This window comes from Sapajus apella, unplaced genomic scaffold, assembly GCF_009761245.1.
Source record: "Sapajus apella isolate SASKATOON/1434 unplaced genomic scaffold, GSC_monkey_1.0 scaffold23, whole genome shotgun sequence".
Lineage (NCBI taxonomy): Eukaryota > Metazoa > Chordata > Mammalia > Primates > Cebidae > Sapajus > Sapajus apella.
This window is the reverse complement of record NW_022436963.1, coordinates 1,626,755-1,646,321: the sequence shown is the minus strand read 5'-3', so window position 1 is coordinate 1,646,321 and position 19,567 is coordinate 1,626,755. Positions and strand designations below refer to the sequence as shown.

The 19,567-nt window shown below is 41.6% G+C and overlaps 1 protein-coding gene and 1 long non-coding RNA gene across 13 annotated transcripts in view; both read right to left on the bottom strand.

Annotated features, from left to right (window-relative positions):
- The window catches only part of RBM6 (RNA binding motif protein 6), a 139,779-nt gene that overhangs the window by 71,865 nt on the left and 48,347 nt on the right, over nt 1–19,567 (bottom strand). For 7 of the 12 annotated variants that reach the window (XM_032289892.1, XM_032289894.1, XM_032289895.1 and 4 more), the window contains one exon: nt 5,214–5,287. The exons of the other annotated variants lie outside the window; for them this stretch is intronic. In XM_032289892.1, the coding sequence (XP_032145783.1) occupies nt 5,214–5,287 (74 nt within the window). The remainder of the gene's footprint in view (nt 1–5,213; nt 5,288–19,567) is intronic. 12 annotated transcript variants of the gene reach the window in all.
- Nucleotides 2,839–4,121, bottom strand: LOC116559316. The gene is made up of 2 exons (XR_004272419.1): nt 3,497–4,121; nt 2,839–3,154 (listed from the first exon to the last, which is right to left on the bottom strand). It is a non-coding gene; the product is annotated as an uncharacterized LOC116559316 (long non-coding RNA).

Genomic DNA, 19,567 nt, shown 5'->3' with positions numbered 1-19,567 from the left:
CAGCTACTTGGGAGACTGAGACAGAAGGATCACTGGAACTGAGGATGCAGTGAGCCGAGATTGCACTACTGCACTCCAGCCTGGCTGGACTCTGACACAACACACACACACACACACACACACACACACACACACACACACAATTTAGAATTGGAAATTATTTGACATGCAGAGGAGGAAGAGAGAGAAAAAACATCGAATTTAAAATTATTTCAAATGCTACCAAGTGCTAGGTACTACAGTTAAGTGTTCTGCATACATTATAAACCAAGTCACAACTCAAATGTATGCCACCCCTCAAGAAGTTTCTCTGACCACCCCTTTAAAACTGCCCCCATCTTCATTCTCCCAATACCCTGCTTCATTTTCTTTACAGCACTCAGCTATCGGCTATTATACTGTTTTTCTCTATTTGCTTATGGTCTGTTTTCTCCCATTAAAATAAAGTTATTCCGTATGTCTTGTTCACTGCAGCAACCTCAACATTCAGAAAGGTGACTGGTATACAGCAGATATCCATCAATGAATGATTCCATTTATCCTACATAAGGACTCCAAAAGTTATGGGTAAGAGGGAATTGAGGATGTGGGAGGTTAAAAAATGTGCCAGTGGTAACCCACCTAGGAAGTAACATCTGACTCCAAAACCTGTACTCCTCTTTGTTATGCTGTACTACCTAAGTGCAAAAATTTCCTTGAAGATCTCATTCTCAAAACTTTTTCCATCAAAATGATTTTCACACACCCTGAATTGTGGTAAAGTTTATTTAAAGTTTATTAAAAGAATGCTGATGTGATCATGATGTCTACATGGGTAAGCAAGAGAGAATTGTGTTGTGTGGCAATGTCAACAGTCTGACCAATGACTAGGGGAAGAATAAAAATCTAGGAAATGGGGTTGACTAAAAAAGGATATAGAAGATATTTTATTAAGAAAGAACCCTGGGCCGAGCCCAGTGGCTCACGCCTGTAATCCCAACACTTTGGGAGGCCAAAGTAGGTGGATCACCTGAGGTAAGGAGTTGAAGACCAGCCTGGCTAACGTGGTGAAACCCCATCTCTACTAAAAACACAAAAAATTAGCCGTGCGTGGTGGCAGGTGCCTATAATCCCAGCTACTCAGGAGGCTGAGGCATGAGAATTGCTTGGACCCAGGAGGCAGAGGTTGCAGTGAGCCGAGATTGCGCCACTGCACTCCAGCCTGGGCAACAAGAACTCCATCTCAAAAAAAAAAAAAAAAAAAAGAAAACAAAAAACAAAAAACAAATCATCAACAACAGAAGAACGAACGAACTCTGGCTGGGTGCAGTAGCTCATGCCTGTAATCCCCAGCACTTTGGGAGGCTGAGGCAGGCGGATCACGAGGTCAGAAGTTCGAGACCAGCCTAGCCAACATGATGAAACTAAAATCTCTACTAAAAATACAAAAATTAGCCAGGTATGGTGGCACACACCTGTAATCCCAGCTACTTGGGAAGCTGAGGCAGGGGAATTGCTTGAACCCAGGAGGCAGAGGTTGCAGTGAGCCAAGATCGTGCCACCTCACTCCAGCCTGGGCAACAGAGCAAGACTCCATCTTGGAGAAAAAAAAAAAAAAAAGAACTTCACTGGGCGCAGTGGCTCCTGCCTATAATCGCAGCACTTTGTAAGGCTAAGGTGGGTGGATCACTTGAGGTCAGGAGTTCAAGACCAGCCCGGCCAACATGGCAAAACCCCATCTCTACTAAAAATACAAAAATTAGCCAGGTATGGTGGCATGGGCCTGTAGTTCCAGCTACTCAGGAGGATGAGGCAAGAGAATCACCTGAACTCAGGAGGCAGAGGTTGTAGTGAGCCAAGATCACACCATTGCACTTCAGCCTGGGCAACAGAGCGAGACTCTGCTCAACAACAACAACAACAAAAAGAAATAACTCCAGTGAATACTGCAAATGAGGTCAAACAAAAATTTGAAGTTTGAGAGAACATCCTATGGGATCTGTGAACACCGTATAATCTCTCTTTTCTTAGAGTGAGATTAAAAAGTTCAAAAAGGTAGAGGCTCTCTCTTAATCGTACTCCTGAAAAGAGCACTGCAGGGTACCCTATGCACAAGGATGGCTACCTGTCAAAAACACTGTTTCACACCTGGAAGAATACTGGCCCTGTTCCTGCTTTATTTTAGTGTGCCACTCATTGGACAGCAGTCATTAATCAGGAATCTGAGAGCCCTATGAATCTTCAAAGAATGGCTGAGGGTTGGGGGAGAAATGTCTATAAGCCACCTCCTTTTGTGTTTTTGAGACAGAGTCTTATTCTGTTGCTCAGGCTGTAGCACAGCAGCGTTGCTTCAGTTTACTGCAACGCTGATCTCCTGGGTTCAAGCAATTCTCGTGCCTAAACTGAAGCCTCCAGAGTAGCTGGGATTATAGGCGTGTGCCACTACACCTGGCTAATTTCTGTATTGTTAGTAGAGACGGGGCTTCACCATGTTGCCCAGGCTGGTCTTGAACTCCTGGCCTCAAGTGATCCACCCGCCTCAACCTCTCAAACATCTGAGACTACAGGCATGAGCCACCATGCCTAGCCAAGGGCTGGATATTTTAGATAGGATTTTTTGTTGGGATAGAAGAAAGAGGCAGTAAGAGACAATGCTGATATCTTTAAGATCAAAAATAATATATCTCTGATAAAAAGCAATAATTAACTCTAGGAGAAATACACAGTTGGAAGAACGGTACAAAAAAGATGTCATCTGCCAGGGTTCCCCCATTTATATTTCCACTATTCACAGTATTTAGTACAGAGGCAAAGGACCGAATGACTATTCATTGATAAGAACAAGTTGTTTATGAATTAATGAGTGTTCTCAAAATTGGACAGACTGTCAGAATAGGATCCACCATAAGCACACAGATTAGAAGCTTTATCCTTCTCTCCAAAATGGGCATGTAGCAGTTTCTGACACTTGATTAGTACAGTTGTCCCTTGGTGTACACAGGGAATTGGTGCCAGGACCCACAAGGACACAAAAATCCTAGGATGCTCAAGTCCCTTATATAAAATCACATAGTATTTGCACACAACCTACACACATCCTCCAAAATACTTTAAACCATCTCTAGATTACTTATAATACCTAATACCTAATAAAGGCTATATAAACAGTTGTTAACTGTACTTTTTTGTTTGTTTTCTGAGATGGGGTCTCACTCTGTCACCCAAGCTAGAGTACAGCAGAGTGATCACAGCTCACTGCAGTCTCAATCCGGACTCAAGTTATCCTCTCAGCTTCCCATATTAATAGGACTACAGGTTCATGTCACCACACTTGGCTACTTTTTTATTTTTTTTTTGTAGAGATGGGGTCTCCCTATGTTGCCCAGGCTGGTCTCAAACCCCTGGCCTCAAGCAATCATCCCGCCTGGGCCTCCCTAAGTGTTGGGATTACAGAGGTAGGCCACCATTCCTGGCAAGTATTATTTTTTATTGTTGTATAAATAGTTGTTAACTGTACTTTGTTTTTTGAGATGGGGTCTCTGTCACTCAGGCTAGACTGCGGCAGAGTGATCATAGCTCACTGCAGTCTCAATTTGGGCTCAATGTTAATGTATTTTTTCCTGAATATGTTCAATCAGTGTTTGGTTGAATCTGTGGGTGTGGAACCTGTGAATACAGAGTGCCAACTATATTTGGTAAGTGACTGATTCAGTATGGACACTGAACAAACAGTCAATGAGAACCCTCTTAAGTCTATAGGATATGGTCCTAAGCCAGTCATTTTCTAAGGATCTGACAGTGTTTAAACTACTAACAAGGTAAGGAAACATCAAAAGTCTTCTTTAACAAGTGCTTGTTCTCAAAGCATTTAGAGCATGTCATCTCCATATCCATAAGGGGAGAACTTGGCCAAGAAGGGAAAAGTAAGTATAATGAGCCATACTGAATTGAACAAAGCTGAACAAAGCATCAGACTACAGAAGAATTTTCCTGTAATAACTACAATTCTCTGGCAGAGCCATTTTTAAGATTCTGGGCCCAGCCGAGTGCAATGGCTCACACCTATAATTTCAGCACTTTGGAAGGCCAAGGCGGATAGATCACCTGAGGTCAGGAGTTTGAAACTAGCCTGACCAACATGGAAAAAATTTGTCTCTACTAAAAATACAAAATTAACCAGGCGTGATGGCTCATGCCTGTAATCCCAGCTACTCGGGAGGCTGAGGCAGGAGAATCAGTTGAACCCGGGAGGTGAAGGAGGTTGCGGTGAGCTGACAGCGCACCACTGCACTCCAGCCTGGGCAAGAAGAGCGAATCTCTGTCTCAAAAAAAAAAAAAAAAAAAAAAAAAATTTTTAGGCCCCCCTGATTCAAAATTTTAATGTAGGGAGTGGGGACATTAAAAAAAAAAAAAAAATCAAACTATATTCCTAAGCTTCTTTTCCTCCTTTACAGATGAAGGAACTGAAACAACTCAAAGAAAATAACTTTCCCCAAGGAAACACCATAACAAGAAGGATTCTACCCATTTACTCATTCATCCCAGAACTACCAGGCAGCAGTCAATTAAAGACATAGATGGCAAATCTAGGTGGCAAGCTGAATAACTACAGATGGTTCAAACGTAAGGTGAATACACATTCTGATTCACCAGCTCTGACTATATGCAGCCAAAGACTTGAGTGTGCAACGCCAATTGGCAAAGAACAATGATGAATGCAATAGACACCAACAATCCACTCCTCTTCTCTTCCCTGACAGCTCTCTTTTGGAAGTAGCCTGCATCCTGATGCCATAGGAGTCACCATCGGAGGTCTTCACCCTAGGTCTAGGTCTGCATATAACTATTGACCTAGAACTTCTGTGCTAGGCAGATCCTTGCAGTAACAGACAATCAAGGATCATTCTTTGCATCAGGATTACCATCTCAGTCACACTCCAAAAGGAAATACTCCAGATGTGTCTTTTTTTTTTTTTTTTTCAACTACTATCTTTGGAATCTAGTCCAAAAGCAACTGGGCTCTAGTTTTTAAAATGTAATCTGTGCCCATTAAGTTTTCTAGAGAAAGCTTTCCAGCCTTTTTAAAGATTTTCCTCACAACCACTGGTTGGAATGCAGTATGCTCAAAGATAGACTTCTTGTACCTTTCCAAAGTGAAATCATTTGAAACCCTCCCTCCCCATATATAAAAAAATATATCCTTCCAGCATCATTTGACCGAAGTATAAAGCAACCTGGTTGGCCTCCATGCATCCGATGGCATCTTCCAAGAGTGAAAACTCCACGCAGACATAGCCATAGTCGTAACCTGGGGACAGCATTTAAATACAGACGGGAGTGGTGTTAGTGCCTTGCAAACACAAAAGACACACTTAAATCCCCTGTTTCTGAACCCCTTAAACACAAGCCCTCCCAACTGACCCCTCCCTCCCCTACACTAAGTAAAGTTGCTACCCCAAACAGAAAAAAGTACTGAAGGAAAGTCTCGATGTTTCTGGACTTTGAGATTCATTCCAAAATAGCCTTGTCTATTAACCAAGAAGATCCTTTGCCCTCTTTTGCACTGGTGATCGGGTGAAGGTACCCTAGAATTGGGTAATCCCACAGAAGGTTCATGTGGGGACCCGAAACATTTTAACCACAGGCTTAATCTTCCAGAAAAACAAAGTCAACAAGAATAAGAAAGTACCTGGAAAAAAAAAAAAAAGTATCCCGAGAGAAGACAAAAAAAGCAATTATCCCCAGGCTATGCTAATAGTCACCACTTTTCAAGCAGAAACCACCTTCAAAGACAGAAGTGCTGACAGACTGAGGCAACTATTCTGTTTGGATACCACAGGAGGCTTCTGGTTGGCAGGGGACAGACCATTTCAGGTCTCCTCTTTTTTCCTTGTTTCAACTCAAGTCATAAACCAGCTAAAATCTTTATAAAAGGAAGAAGGTGTAAAAGCATAAATAAGTACAAATAACTGTGTCTGAAATTGTGCTTATGCACAAAGACTGGTGGTGGGGAAAGTTGGGAGAAAGACAGCAGTTGTTAGCAATCAATACATGTTTAAGAACTGTACAAACCATAAGAGCTATAAAATACCCCTCACCTTACTCCTAAGCATGTGTCATTTGCAGCACAGGCCTGAGTCGCATGACCCATGAGACTGGGAAGTCATGGGATTTATGGGCTGCTGAACTCAAATCTAACCAGTCCTATAATTTCCCTGATACCGCCACCGTGTAACTACAAAAATACACTGGTCAATGCAATGCTCCCCAAGTGGCTTCCATGCTTCCTCCACTGCCTCGGAGGATAAAGAAGCTCATCTCTAGCAACGACACTGTGTAAATGGAACAGCAAGGAAAAGATGTGATTTGTTCAGATGAGAAACAAAACTCAGGCACAGAAAAACAACATAAAACTCTATGATAATTTTGAGCACAAAGTATATAACAATAGGAAACTGGTATCACTGAATCAATGTATCAAAGATCAATAAAACTAAAGCAACAGAAAATATAACTTTAAAAACATACCACATTTGGTGAAATGAATTAATATTCTTTATTACATGAAATGAATGGCTTTAAAATGTTTTATTAAGAATAAACTTTGATTTTAGACTTGTTAAATACTCCAAGTTTACTATGAAACATTACAATAGTATAGGTTGAGCCTCACTTTGAGTTTCAGAAAGTGACTAGGAAGAAAAACAACCTACTAGAAACCTCAGCACTACTGTAGGATGAGAAATAGATTTTCTAACCTACTTTGACAGTTTTGACCAACATGGATTAAAACTAACCTCTCCAAATTTATCACAAAATCAGTCTCCTCTGCTTAATAACTCGTTGAAGAAATAAAAGTTCTTTAGAGAAACAGTGTGCATATCTTATTAACAGTGGAAACTGTTTTGTTACTTAATTCCTTCCAAGTAAATTTTCTTGATCAAACTCAGTGAACACCTAATACATCAATCACACTGCATTTTATAAACAGCTCTGAATATTCTTGGGAAACATTACAGAATAACAGAAGGAACTAAGGTACCGTTAGCACCAAATATCCACTGCAAACACTCAAATGCATGTCCACAATCAGAAAGGGTTAGTCATGGAAGAAGCAGGTGTACTCTCGAGTGTGTTGATTACCTCTACAGAACATATCAATGGAGTACCCAGGTATATGGAAAGCAACCCTCTCCACAGCTGCCCGGATGAAAAACATGGGGAACTAATACCAAAGCTGGCAAAGCCCTGTTTCCTTTCCGTGCTTAAAGAAGTAACCACTGTGGCCCAGAGGAGCACACAGAATCTGTGGACAGAGAGAGAAAAGATTCATGACAACAGTCATACTTTGCTAAAGGTCAAGTAGACACTGGGAAGGAAAAGATAGAGAAGACAGTATGAGCATCTAACACAGCATTTTTAGACATCAATCCTGCAATACTATATGTTGACAGCATACTTCAGATTCATTATTATATTCATAAGCCCAACACTAAATTTTATTCCGACTGAAACTTTAGCTATCAAACAAGAACAGAAATTTAAGGTTTAACTACACTGCCTAAAACTTAAAAAAAAAAAAAAAAGGCATTTTGTGTGCTCAAGACTCATGGTTGTATCATAAGGATTTTCAGCAATCACCAAAATACATAATGAAATCTTATTCTAGCCAGGCACAGTGGCTCACACCTGTAATCCCAGCACTTTGGGAGGCCGAGGCAGGCAGATCATGAGGTCAAGAGATCACGACCATCCTGGCTAATATGGTGAAATGCTGTCTCCACTAAAAAAAGTACAAAAATTAGCCAGGTGTAGTGGCACACATCTGTAGTCCCAGCTACTTGGGAGGCTGAGGCAGGAGAACTGCTTGAACCTGGGAGGCAGGAGATTACAGTGAGCCGAGAGGGCGTCACTGCACTCCAGCCTGGGCAACAGAGCGAGACTCAGCTTCAACAACAACAACAACAACAAAAGATTTTATTCTAAATATACTGACTTAATATTCACAATACTATCTTATGAGGTAAATATTATTAACCTGATTTTAGCCATGGGGAATAAAGCAAAGAAAGGATAGGTAAATTGATCAAAGTAACCAAATAAGTACCAATACTGAGCTTTAAATGCAGCCAGTCCAGATTCAGGTCGGCGTTTTTAACCACTACACTCTAGCCTCTCACTCTTCAGTAAGATTACAGACCAATTTAAATAATCTTAATTCTAAACTCTACAGAGCCTAGTTACAGAAAAGGTCCCATATGCCTGAACACATACATATATGCCCCTGTTAAAAAAATAGGCCTAGTTAAGAAATATTCAACTTAGCAGTATAATAGTTGCTTCTATTTTAAAATAACTATGGCAGAACTATTGAGAGTAGACCTGAGTATGCAAATTAGAAAATTCTCAGGAGCTGATTATACTAGCTCCCAAAATTCTACTGAAAAGACAAAAACTAATCTTGTAAATGATGGCTATAAAAGTTGCATAGCAATATGAAAAGATACTTGATATAGTATATTTTAAGAACCTTAAAAATGAATATGCCCTTATGGATAATTATGTAAAATGTGTATAGAAAAAAGGACTGGAATTCAGTGAAACTGCATCTAACTCAGGGGTTAGAGGCAAAAGTCAACATGTGAGACAAAAACCATGCACTGTCAAAATCATACTAGAAGACCCCAAGGTGAAGAACAACATACCATCTTTCAATTTAGGTAAGTCCAACACTGCCAGTTTTTCCTCCAGCGCTGCAACAGATCAGTTTTCCTTTGGTTGACACCAGATGAAGAGGTTGGCTTGCATTTAAGGGCCATAAGGTATGAAAATATATTGCTTTAAATAACAGAATCACAGCCAGCATAGTGAATGCTCACTCAGAGAAACTTAGAAAAGGAGACAAACTGAAGCCACAGGCGAGTCTCATCCTCACTGCCCATGCTCACTCCAGGACTGAGAAAACAGGGTGTGGGAAGAGGGGAGGGGGAAAGAGTTCAAACAAGCACAGGTCGACATACAAAACTCAGAATGAATATAATGCAACACAACTGTATATCAAAACGATTACAGTCGTTGTATTGCTATAGTGGGATAATCAGGGATTTTTTTTTTCTTTATTTTCCAAATGTAATTTTATAATTCACAGAAAAGGCACAGAAGATATTCTACCCAGAGACCTAACATTCTAAAAACAACCAACCACCTTGAGATCAGAATTGCTAGGAACCATATGGAATCATTAAGACAGTAAATTCAGTATTAACCTTCCAATGGATAGATTTATTTTTACCAATCAGATTTTATTACCTTTTTCTTCCACTGTCACTTGCTGGGAAGAAGTCTGGTGGGTATTTGTGCTTATTTATATGACTTTTAAAAGCACAGCTAACTAAATTTTCTAATCTAAATTTACAGATCTCACAGAAATATGAATTCCCCTTATACTTTTTTTTTTTTTTGAGACGTTGTCTCTCTCTGTTGCCCAGGCTTGAGTGCAATGGCGCGCAATCCTGGGTCACTGCAACCTCCACCTCACAGGTTCAAGCGATTCTTCTGCCTCAGCCTCCTGAGTAGCTGGGACTATCACGCCCAACTAATTTTTATATTTTTAGTAAAGACGGAGTTTTGCCATGTTGGCCAGGGTGGCCTTGAACTCCTAAGCTCAGGTGATCTGCTCATCTCAGCCTCCCAAAGTGCTGGCATTACAGGCATGAGCCAACATGCCAGGCCTCCTTATACCTTTTTTTTTTTTTTTGGCAAATGAGAAGAATGAGAACAGGGCAAGGGAAGAAAAACCTATAAAGGTAACAATAAAATTTCACATCTTCTCTATCTTCATTAACCATGTGGTTGCCTGTTTCTGAAAACTGTATCTGTGATAAATGCCAACCAGGTGGTTATAAGAGAATAAGGTACACGAAACAAAACCTTGATAAATAATATTCTATCTCAGAACCAACTCTTCAGTCTCTGCCTCTGGAAAAGCTGACTCACAAGATGCTGACAAACATAACCCTGTATGGTTTAAGTCAATTATGAGTCTATAACAGGCCTAATTTTCATAATAATTATAAGGAATATTTGTTTAGGCAAATGAGATGGACCTTCAAACTGTTCTAGGAAAACCCAATTAACATACCCAAATCCAGTTGAATTTCCCATCAAGAGAGTACTGGTTGACACTGGAAAAGCCCAGAATACACATCCAGAAAGGAAAAGGAGGAATCAGGATTTTAAAGAACTTAAGTAGCGGGCTGGGCTCAGTGGCTCTGGCCTGTAATCCCAGCACTCTGGGTGGCCGAGACGGGCAGATCACGAGGTCAAGAGATCAAGACCATCCTGGCCAACATGGTGAAACCCCATCTCTACTAAAAATACAAAAAATAGTTGGGCATGGTGGTGCACACCTGTGATCTCAGCTACTTGGGAGGCTGAGGCAAAAGAATTGCTTGAACCCGGGAGGCGGAGGTTGCAGTGAGCTGAGATCGCGCCACTGCACTCCAGCCTGGCAAGAGTGAGACTCTGTCTCAAAATAAAATAAAATAAACAAAATAACATAAGTAGCAGGGAGATGAAGGGACACAACACAGCCTTTTTTTTTCTAAATAAAGAGTATCATTTTTGTAGAACAAAGCATTATGACTATAAAAGGCACCATGAAAAATCAATAGATTCAAAGAGGTTGTCTATAGGTCCTGTTTTCCTAATTCCATTTCACTGACAATACAGGTTTTCAGAAAAGTAAAATATCAAGTTAGAGATTTTAGCAAAATCAAAACAGAATTGATCCAGGTGTCTGAATTCTTGTCAATGAGAGTTAACAGAATAAAGGAGGCCTTGTGTGCAAGATTTCCAATCGGTATTTTACTCTGTTAAAATCTTATATGAGCCTGGGTGTGGTGGCTCATGTCTATAATCCCAACACTTTAGGAGGCCAAGGTGGGATTACTTGAGCTCAAGAGTCCCAGCCTGGGAAATATAATGAGACCTTGTCTCTACAAAAAAATAGAAAAAATTAGCCAGGTGTGGGTAACATGCGCCTATAGTCCCAGCTACTTGAGAAGCTGAGGTGGGAGGCTCACTTGAGTCTGAGAAGCCAGGAAGGCTACAGTGAGCCATGGCTGCCCTAATGCACTCCAGCCTGGGCAACAGAGTGAGATCCTGTCTCAAAACAAACAAACAAAAAACCCCACTCTCATTACGAAAATTAGGAAAATATCTGATTTATATGTCAAATTACCATCCGGGAAGGATAAAACTGGTAAACACGAAATCCATCACCTTCAAATCTTTTTTTTTTTTTAATGGAGTTCTGCCCTTGTAGCCCACACTAGAGTGCAATGGCACGATCTCAGCTCACTGTCTGCTTCCCAGGTTCAAGTGATTCTCCTGCCTCAGGCTCCCAAGTAGGACACTGTGCCCAGTCCATCACCTTGAAATCTTATAAACACCTGCAATTATTTCCCCTTCAGCTATACATATAAGAGTTGCTGGTTTATTTTAAAGAAAAAGAATAATAATAATGAAAAAAGGAAGATATACACTGATGATTATTTCTTAAATTTTTCTTTTTTTTTCTTTTTAGACAGAGTCTCACTCTGTCGCCCAGGATGGAGTGCAGTGGCATCATCTCAGCTCACTGTAACTCCACTTCCAGGATTGAAACAATTCGCTTGCCTCGGCCTCCTGAGTAGCCAGGATTACAGGCATGTGTCACCATGCCCAGCTAATTTTTGTACTTTTAGTAGAGATAAGGTTTTGCCTTCATGGCCAGGGTGGTCTTGAACTCCTGACCTCAGGTGATCCACATGCCTCAGCCTCCCAAAGTGCTGGGATTAAAGGCATGAGCCACCTGACTTAATTTTTAAAAACTATACATGGATCTATCTTATTTTATTCTGTATCTGTGCCAACTGGTTAAATAAAAAAATTAGTTTGGTTTTAATTTTTTTTAAGCCCAAAATTAATCCCAGGGCCACTCTATCTTGATGATGGTTCTTTGGGCCTGGAATAATGTTAGGAAACACTTGCCCTTACTCAATTTATTTCAATTCCACTGGCAGTAATGGTGTCATATAAGCACAATAGAGAGCAATGTATTTGCCCCCGGAGTTTAATCTAATGGAAGTCATGACAAGTACAAATAGTCATAGATCACCCCAAGATGCTACATAAATCAAAAGGGGGAGTAATTATTATTTAAAGAGCCAGTAATCTCATTCAACTTTTGTTCACTTAAAAAAACCAAACAGCCAGGTGCAGTGGCTCATACCGATAATCCCAGCACTTTGGGAGGCTGAGGCAGGTGGATCACCTGAGGTCAGGAGATCAAGACCATCCTGGTTAACACGGTGTCTACTAAATGCCCCTCTCTAACAAAAAATAGGGGGAAAAAAAAAAAAAAAAAAAAGGCCAGGCATGGTGGCTTATGCCTATAATCCCAGCCTGGGCGACAGAGCGAGACTATGTCTAAAAAAATAAATAAATAAGAATTAGCCGGGCATGGTAGCTCACACTTGTATTCCCAGCTACTTGGGAGGCTGAGGCAGGAGAATCACTTGAACCCAGGAGGTAGAGGTTGCAGTGAGCCAAGACTGCACCACTGCACTCCAGCCTAAGTGACAGAACAAAATTCTGCCTCAAAAACAAACAAACAAAAATACCCAATGTGCAAAGCAACCATCAGGAAAAAGAGTACCTTTGCAAATCTGCTTTTCCCCAAGCAAGAACACTTGAGTCTGGCAGAAAAGATGGTACAGGCATGAGAGAAGGATCAACCAGAACAGTAGCATTAATACTGTAGTAAACTGACTATGCAGAGAGGTGACACCAAAAAAACAGAGGTCCCAGATGAGAGACTGGGATCTTCTCACTTCTGTATCCCTAAACCTAGCATAATACCAGGTACATCAATTATAATGACCATCATCACTGGAACAACACACAAGAAAAGTAGCTTCTATAGTTCTGTACATTTGCAGAAGCTACAACTAACTCACCATGTGATCTCAGTCAAGCTACATCTCTCTGGGCCTCTGTTATCCCATATGCAAAGTAGCAAGGATGGTTAACTCCTTGGCAGGGTAGTTTCAGAGATGCAATGAAATAAGCATTATCAGAGACCAAAGATCAGACGGCTGTCTCTGCATTACCCATTCTCAAATATGTCCGAGTACTTCAGCAGCTGAAAGGCAGCATGCATTTCCTGACTTTTAGTGTATATTGACAATATATCTGCTTCCTACATAGGTCACATGGCTATTTTTGTTTTGTAAGGAACAAAAATATGGCCCATAAACATTTTTTTCCCCTGCAAACAAAGGGCAACTCAACACTGTTCTAAAAGGCTCTGGGACCAGGTTCAGTGGCTCATACCTATAATCCCAACATTTTGGGAGGCTGAAGCAAGTGGATCACTTAAACCCAGGAGTTTGAGACCAGCCTGGGCAACAGAGTGGAACCCCCATTTCTACAAAAGGTTTTGAATCGTCAGGTGTCGTGGTACACAGTTGTAATCCCAGCTACTTGGGAGGTTGAAGCAGGAGGATCGCCTGAGCCTGGGAGGTTGAAGCTGGTGTAAGCCATGACTGTACCACTGCACTCTAGCCTGGGCCACAGAGCAAGATTGTCTCAAAAAATAAAAAAAAACAAAGTAAAATAAAGGCTCTGGGATGATTCCGCAAAGGTAGTTTTTGAGCTGGAACTTTGCTCAGGATGACAGCAAATCATAGCGGCCCAGCCATTCACCTATTCCAGAACTAAACTTGCATCCAGAGAAGGATTAGACAACTGGCATTAGGTAAGACCTAAAATGACCAGGCCATGAGCCAAGGTACATGAGATTAATATTGCAGAGACGGGTTAAACAGCAACCCCACTGGGCCGCTTATGCCCTGTAACAGATATCCAGTGGCCAACTAAAGGCACTAGATACCAGCCAGAGCTGGCTTTGGGGTCCCCATATGTGGTATCATAGAAAGATACTTGATCTGTCCCAGGTTCCTGCCATAAAGCTCCTAAAACCCTTGGAAATTCCTGAGTGATAAGGGTGGTAAGAGTGATAAGCCTGTCTTTTGTTCTAATAAGACAACTCTTGGAAGGCCCGTAGATAGTGTCAGGATGAGGGCTACCTAGAAAGACAAAGCCTTGACCAGAACCTCAGAACTTTCAGTACCACCCACCAACTTCTGGGGAGGGGAGATGGGATTGAGCTAATAACCCATTGCCAATGATTTAATCAATCATGCCTACATAATGACACCTCCATAAAAACAACTACAAAAAAGGGCTCATAGAGCTTCCTGATTGGTGAAGCCATCTACATGCTGGGAAGGTGGCATACTCCACAGGACAGAGACTCCTACACTCAACACTCAGGACCCTTCTGGACTTTGCCCTACCTATCTCCTCATCTGGCTAATTGCATCCTTTATAAAAAAAACTGATAAACATAAGCTAAGTGTTTCCCTAAGTTTTCTGCAGCCATACTAGAAAGTTATCAAATCTAAAGGGGTACACTGTGTGAACCTCCAATTTTGTAGTCAAATGAGACAGAAGTGTAGGTAACCTTGGGACCTAATAACTGATCATTGCAACCAGTGTCTGAAGAACAGTCTTACGTGACCAAACCCTTCAACCTGTGGAGTCTGAGACTAAATCCAGGTAGTTAGTATCAGAATTAGCTGGCATCAAGAGGGAGGAACATCTTTTATCATCTCTCTGCCTACATGACTCAGGAGGCAAACATTATTCAGGACATCATTCCTGAACATGTTCAGAAATCCATCTATCAATTCACCTGGGGTCTGTTTATCCCCCCATTTTATGCCAACGTCAACTGCAAATACCACTGAAATTTCCTTATAGCACTTGTCCTCCAGGCAGCCATTTAAAAATACCAGCCTACCCTTAATTAAGGTTTCCCCCCTAAAAAGAGTTCATTTGATAAATACATATGTATATCTGTCAAACATATTCATTGTATGATAAACAAATTGAGCTTTTTTTTTTTTTTTTTTTTTTTTTTTGAGTTGTAGTTTCACTCTTGTTGCCCAGGCTGGAGTGCAGTGGTGCAATCTCAGCTCACTGCAACCTCTGACTCTTGGGTTCAAGTGATTCTTCTGCTTCACCCTCCCGAGTAGCTGGGATTACAGGCCCATGTCACCATGCCCCGCTAATTTTTGTATTTTTAGTAGAGACAGGGTTTCACCATGTTGGCCAGGCTGGTCTTGAACTCCTGACTTCAGGCAATCTGCCCGCCTTGGCCTCCCAAAGTGCTGGGATTATAGGCATGAGTCACCGCACCCAGACCAAAGTGAGCACATACTGCTTAACTACGTTTTGATCAACAGCAAAATGCATGCATATAAAACAATGGTTCTGTAAGATTATACTGGCACTGAAAAATTCCTATCACCTAGTGACATCAAAGCTATTGTATTTGGTGGCACGATGCATTACCTTTTCTATATTTAAATATGCAAACACCGTTGTGCCACAATTGCCTATGGCAATTGTCACAATTATTCAGTACAGTAACACACTATACAGTTTTGTGGCCTAGGAGTAACAGGCAATACAATATAGCCTAACTGTATAAAAGGCTATAACATCTAGTTTGTGTAAGTATACCCAACAATGTTACACAATGACAAAATCACTTGATGATCCATTTCTCAAAATGTATTCCTGTCATTACGCAATGCATGAAAGTATTTAATAATAATACAAATGAAGGAAAAGAAAATGCTGTTCCCTGAATGTAATACTACTGCATAGTTTTAGAAATTAAAATTAAAGGCTGGGCACGGTGGCTCACACCTGTAATCCCAGCATTTTGGAAGGCCAAGGAGGGCAGATTACTTGAGGTCAGGAGTTCGAGCCCAGCCTGGCCAACATGGTGAAACTCCTTCTCTACTAAAAATACAAAAATCAGCCAGGCATGGTGGTAGGCACCTGTAATCCCAGCTACTCGGGGGACTGAGGCAGGAGAAACGCTTGAATCTGGGAGGTAAGGCTACAGTGAATCGAGATGACGCCACTACGCCACTCTAGCCTGGGTAACAGAGGGAGAAACATCTGTATCAAAATAAATAAATAAAATAAAATCTGTTAGCACCTTTTTGGGGGAAATTTCTTGGGAGGTTTGACTTAATACTTTATTTCTAGAGTTTGCATATATATGTTAACTCATACTTTGGAGTTGAAGGGTGGATCACCTGAGGTCAGGAGTTTGAGACCAGCCTGGCTAACATGGATGGCAAAACCCCATCTGTACAAAAAATAGTAAAATTAGCTGCGCATAGTGGTGGGCACCTGTAATCCCAGCTACTAAGGAGGCTGAGGCGGAAGAATCATTTGAACACAGGAGATGGAGGTTGCAGTGAGCTGAGATAGCGCCACTGCACTTCAGGCTGGCAACAGAGCAAGACTGTTTAAAAAAAAAAAAAAAAAAAAAAAGGAAATTTACAAACTCTTAACTATATTACAGGGTGGAAAATATTATTTTTTAAAAATATGCATTGTAGGCCAGGCATGGTGGCTCATGCCTGTAATCCCAGCACTTTGGGAGGCTGAGGCAGGGTAAAATATAGCCGAGTAGAAGAAAAATACTCCCGGATACCCATTTTACACAAAAACTGAAGCTCCTTAGGATCAAAGATTACATTGCATTTACCAGCATACCTCAGCATCTTAATGCCACTCAGATATTGGTTGGATGAAAGAATCAATTAACAAATAATAACACTGTCCAACAGTTTCAACAGGACAGGCATAAACTAATCAGAATGGCATGCCAGGGATGATAGCTCACACCTGTAATCCCCACACTGCTGGGAGGCCAAGGTGGGTGAATCACTTGAAGCCAGGAATTTGAGACCAGCCTGGGCAACACAGCAAGGCAACTTCTCAATAAAAACTTTAAAAACTGGCTGGTATGGTAGCACACGCCTATAGTCCTAGCTACTCATGAAGCTGAAGTGGGAGGATCACTTGTGCCGTGCCCAGGAGTTCAAGGCTGCAGTGAGCCATAATCACATCACTGTACTCCAGCCTAGGCAACAGAGTGAGTCCCTGTTTCTAAAAATAAGGCTCATTCATGCTCATAATCCCAGCACTTTGGGAGGCCAAGGTGGGCAGCTCACCTGAGGTCAGGAGTTTGAGGCCAGCCTGATCAACATGGAGAAATCCCGTCTGTACTAAAAACACAAAATTACCCGCATGTGGTAGCCCATGCCTGTAATCCCAGCTACTTGGGAGGCTGAGGCAAGAGAATCGCTTTAACCTGGGAGGTGGAGGTTGAGGTAAGTTGAAATTGCGCCACTGCATTCCAGCCTGGGCAACAAGAGCAAAGTTCTATCTCAAAACAAATAAATAAATAATACAAAAATTAGCTGGGCATTGTGATGGGCACCTGTAATCTCAGCTTCTTGGGAGGCTGAGGCAGGAGAATCACTTGAACCCAGGAGGCAGAGGTTGCAGTGAGCTGAGATTGCACCACTGCACTTCAGCCTGGGTGACAAAGGAGACACTGTCTCAAAAAAAAAAAAAAAAAAAAAAAAGAAAGGTTCACACCTGTAATCCCAGCATTTTGGAAGGCTGAGGCAGGTGAATCAATTGAGCTCAGGAGTTTGAGACCAGACTGGGCAACATGGCAAAACCCTGCCTCTAAAAAAATTAGCTAGGCATGGTGGTGCATGTTTATAGTCCCAGCTACGAGGGAGGCTGAGGTGGGAGAATAGTTTGAGCCTGGGAGGTTGACATGGCAGTGAGCCGTGAGTATGCCAATGCACTCCATTCAGGGCAACAGAGCAAAACCCTCTCTCAAAAAAAGAAAGAAAAAGACAAAAAGAATGGCAGGTGATACTAAAGAATAACTCACAACTTCTTCACGGTTACAGAGTATAGTATAATTTTTAAAAATGGGCTGGATGCAATGGCTCACACCTATAATTCCAGCACTTTGGGAGTCTGAGGTGGACAGATCACTTGAGGTCAGGAGTTCAAGATCAGCCTGGCTAACATGGTGAAACCCTTTCTCTACCAAAAAAAAAAAAAAAAAAAAAAAAAAATACAAAAGTTAGATAGGTATAGTGGTGAACACCTGTAATCCAAGCAATTCAGGAGGCTGAGACAGAAGAATTACATGTACCAGGGAGGTGGAGGTTGCCACTGAACCAAGAGCGTGCCACTACGCTCCATCCTGGGTGATAAGAGTACTATAAAACTTACTCTTAAAAGAATGAATACATAATGCAATTCAGTGGTATATTGCCAAAGTAGTGCAACCATCACCACTATCTAGTCCTAAGTCAGACAGAAGACCTAAGAGATAACCAAAGCAAGAAACAAGAAACCAGGTAAAAATTAATTTACATTCCAAGGGTAGAGAACGTAACCTAGAAACGGTGAGCAGTATAGTCTCACCAGATGTTCTGATGCAAGCAGAGGGTTAAAGGAAGATGCCAATGTCAATGTATTTTAAAAGCCTGTAAATAGTTTTTATAGATGGCCTCTAGCCTCTACCTGGTACTTACTTAAGGTAATTATATAAATAAATTCCTGGCTAGGTGCCATGGCTCATGCCTGTAATCCCAGCATTTTGGGAGGCCTAGGAGGGCAGATCATGAGGTCAGGAGACTGAGACCAGCTTGCCCAACATGGTGAAACTTCGTCTTCACTAAAAACACAAAAATTAGCTGGGCGTTGTGGCACGTGCCTATAGTCCCAGCTATTCTGAAGGCTGAGGCAGGAGAATCACTTGAACTCGGGAGGCAGAGGCTGCAGTGAGCTGAGATTGTGCCACTGCACTCCAGTCTGGCGACAGAGCAAGCATGACTCGTCTCAAAATAAATAAATAAAATTAATTAATTAATTAATTCCCCTGCCTGGAGTGTAGCTAAGAGTCAAAAAGCCCCCTGCACTATACAGGCTGAGTTATGACCCTTTTCTTCTTGCCACTCTAGCAGAAGTAACCCCACTTCAGTGACTCCTAACTACCAAAAGGCACAGGAAACCCATACAGCTTTATCAAATCTGGAAGATTCAGCCAAAGCTACCTGAGCATTTGGCAAAAGAGGAAAGTAAGGACTACAGAAGCCAACAGAATTCTATCTAAAGAAGGATGAGGGAACTCAGCAAGGCAGTGTAACTGACAGAAGGCTGTGAGCAAGAGTTCAAACACCTTCCCCAATCTGAGACAGGCAAATTCCATCTCAGCTAAATGATTTTGAGGAAGAGAATATAACCTTCCTGTGTCTCAAAACTGGTATGTGGTATCCTATTCCTCAGAGTCATTTAGCTGAGATGTCAGAAGATGCAAAATCTGGAAACTTTATCAACTGCCGAGATTTCTGTGCTCAGGACCATGTCCTTGTCAACAACAGTAAGGCTGACTACAAGACTTCTACCTTGAAAATTGTTTTACTTTATTTCATTTTGAGACAGGGTCTCACTCTGTCATCAAGTCTGGAGTGCAGTGGTGTGATCTCAGCTCATTGAAGCCGCCGCCTCCTAGGTTCAAGCAATTCTCATGCCTAAGCCTCCCAAGTAAGTAGCTGGGATTATAGGCATATACCACCAGCCT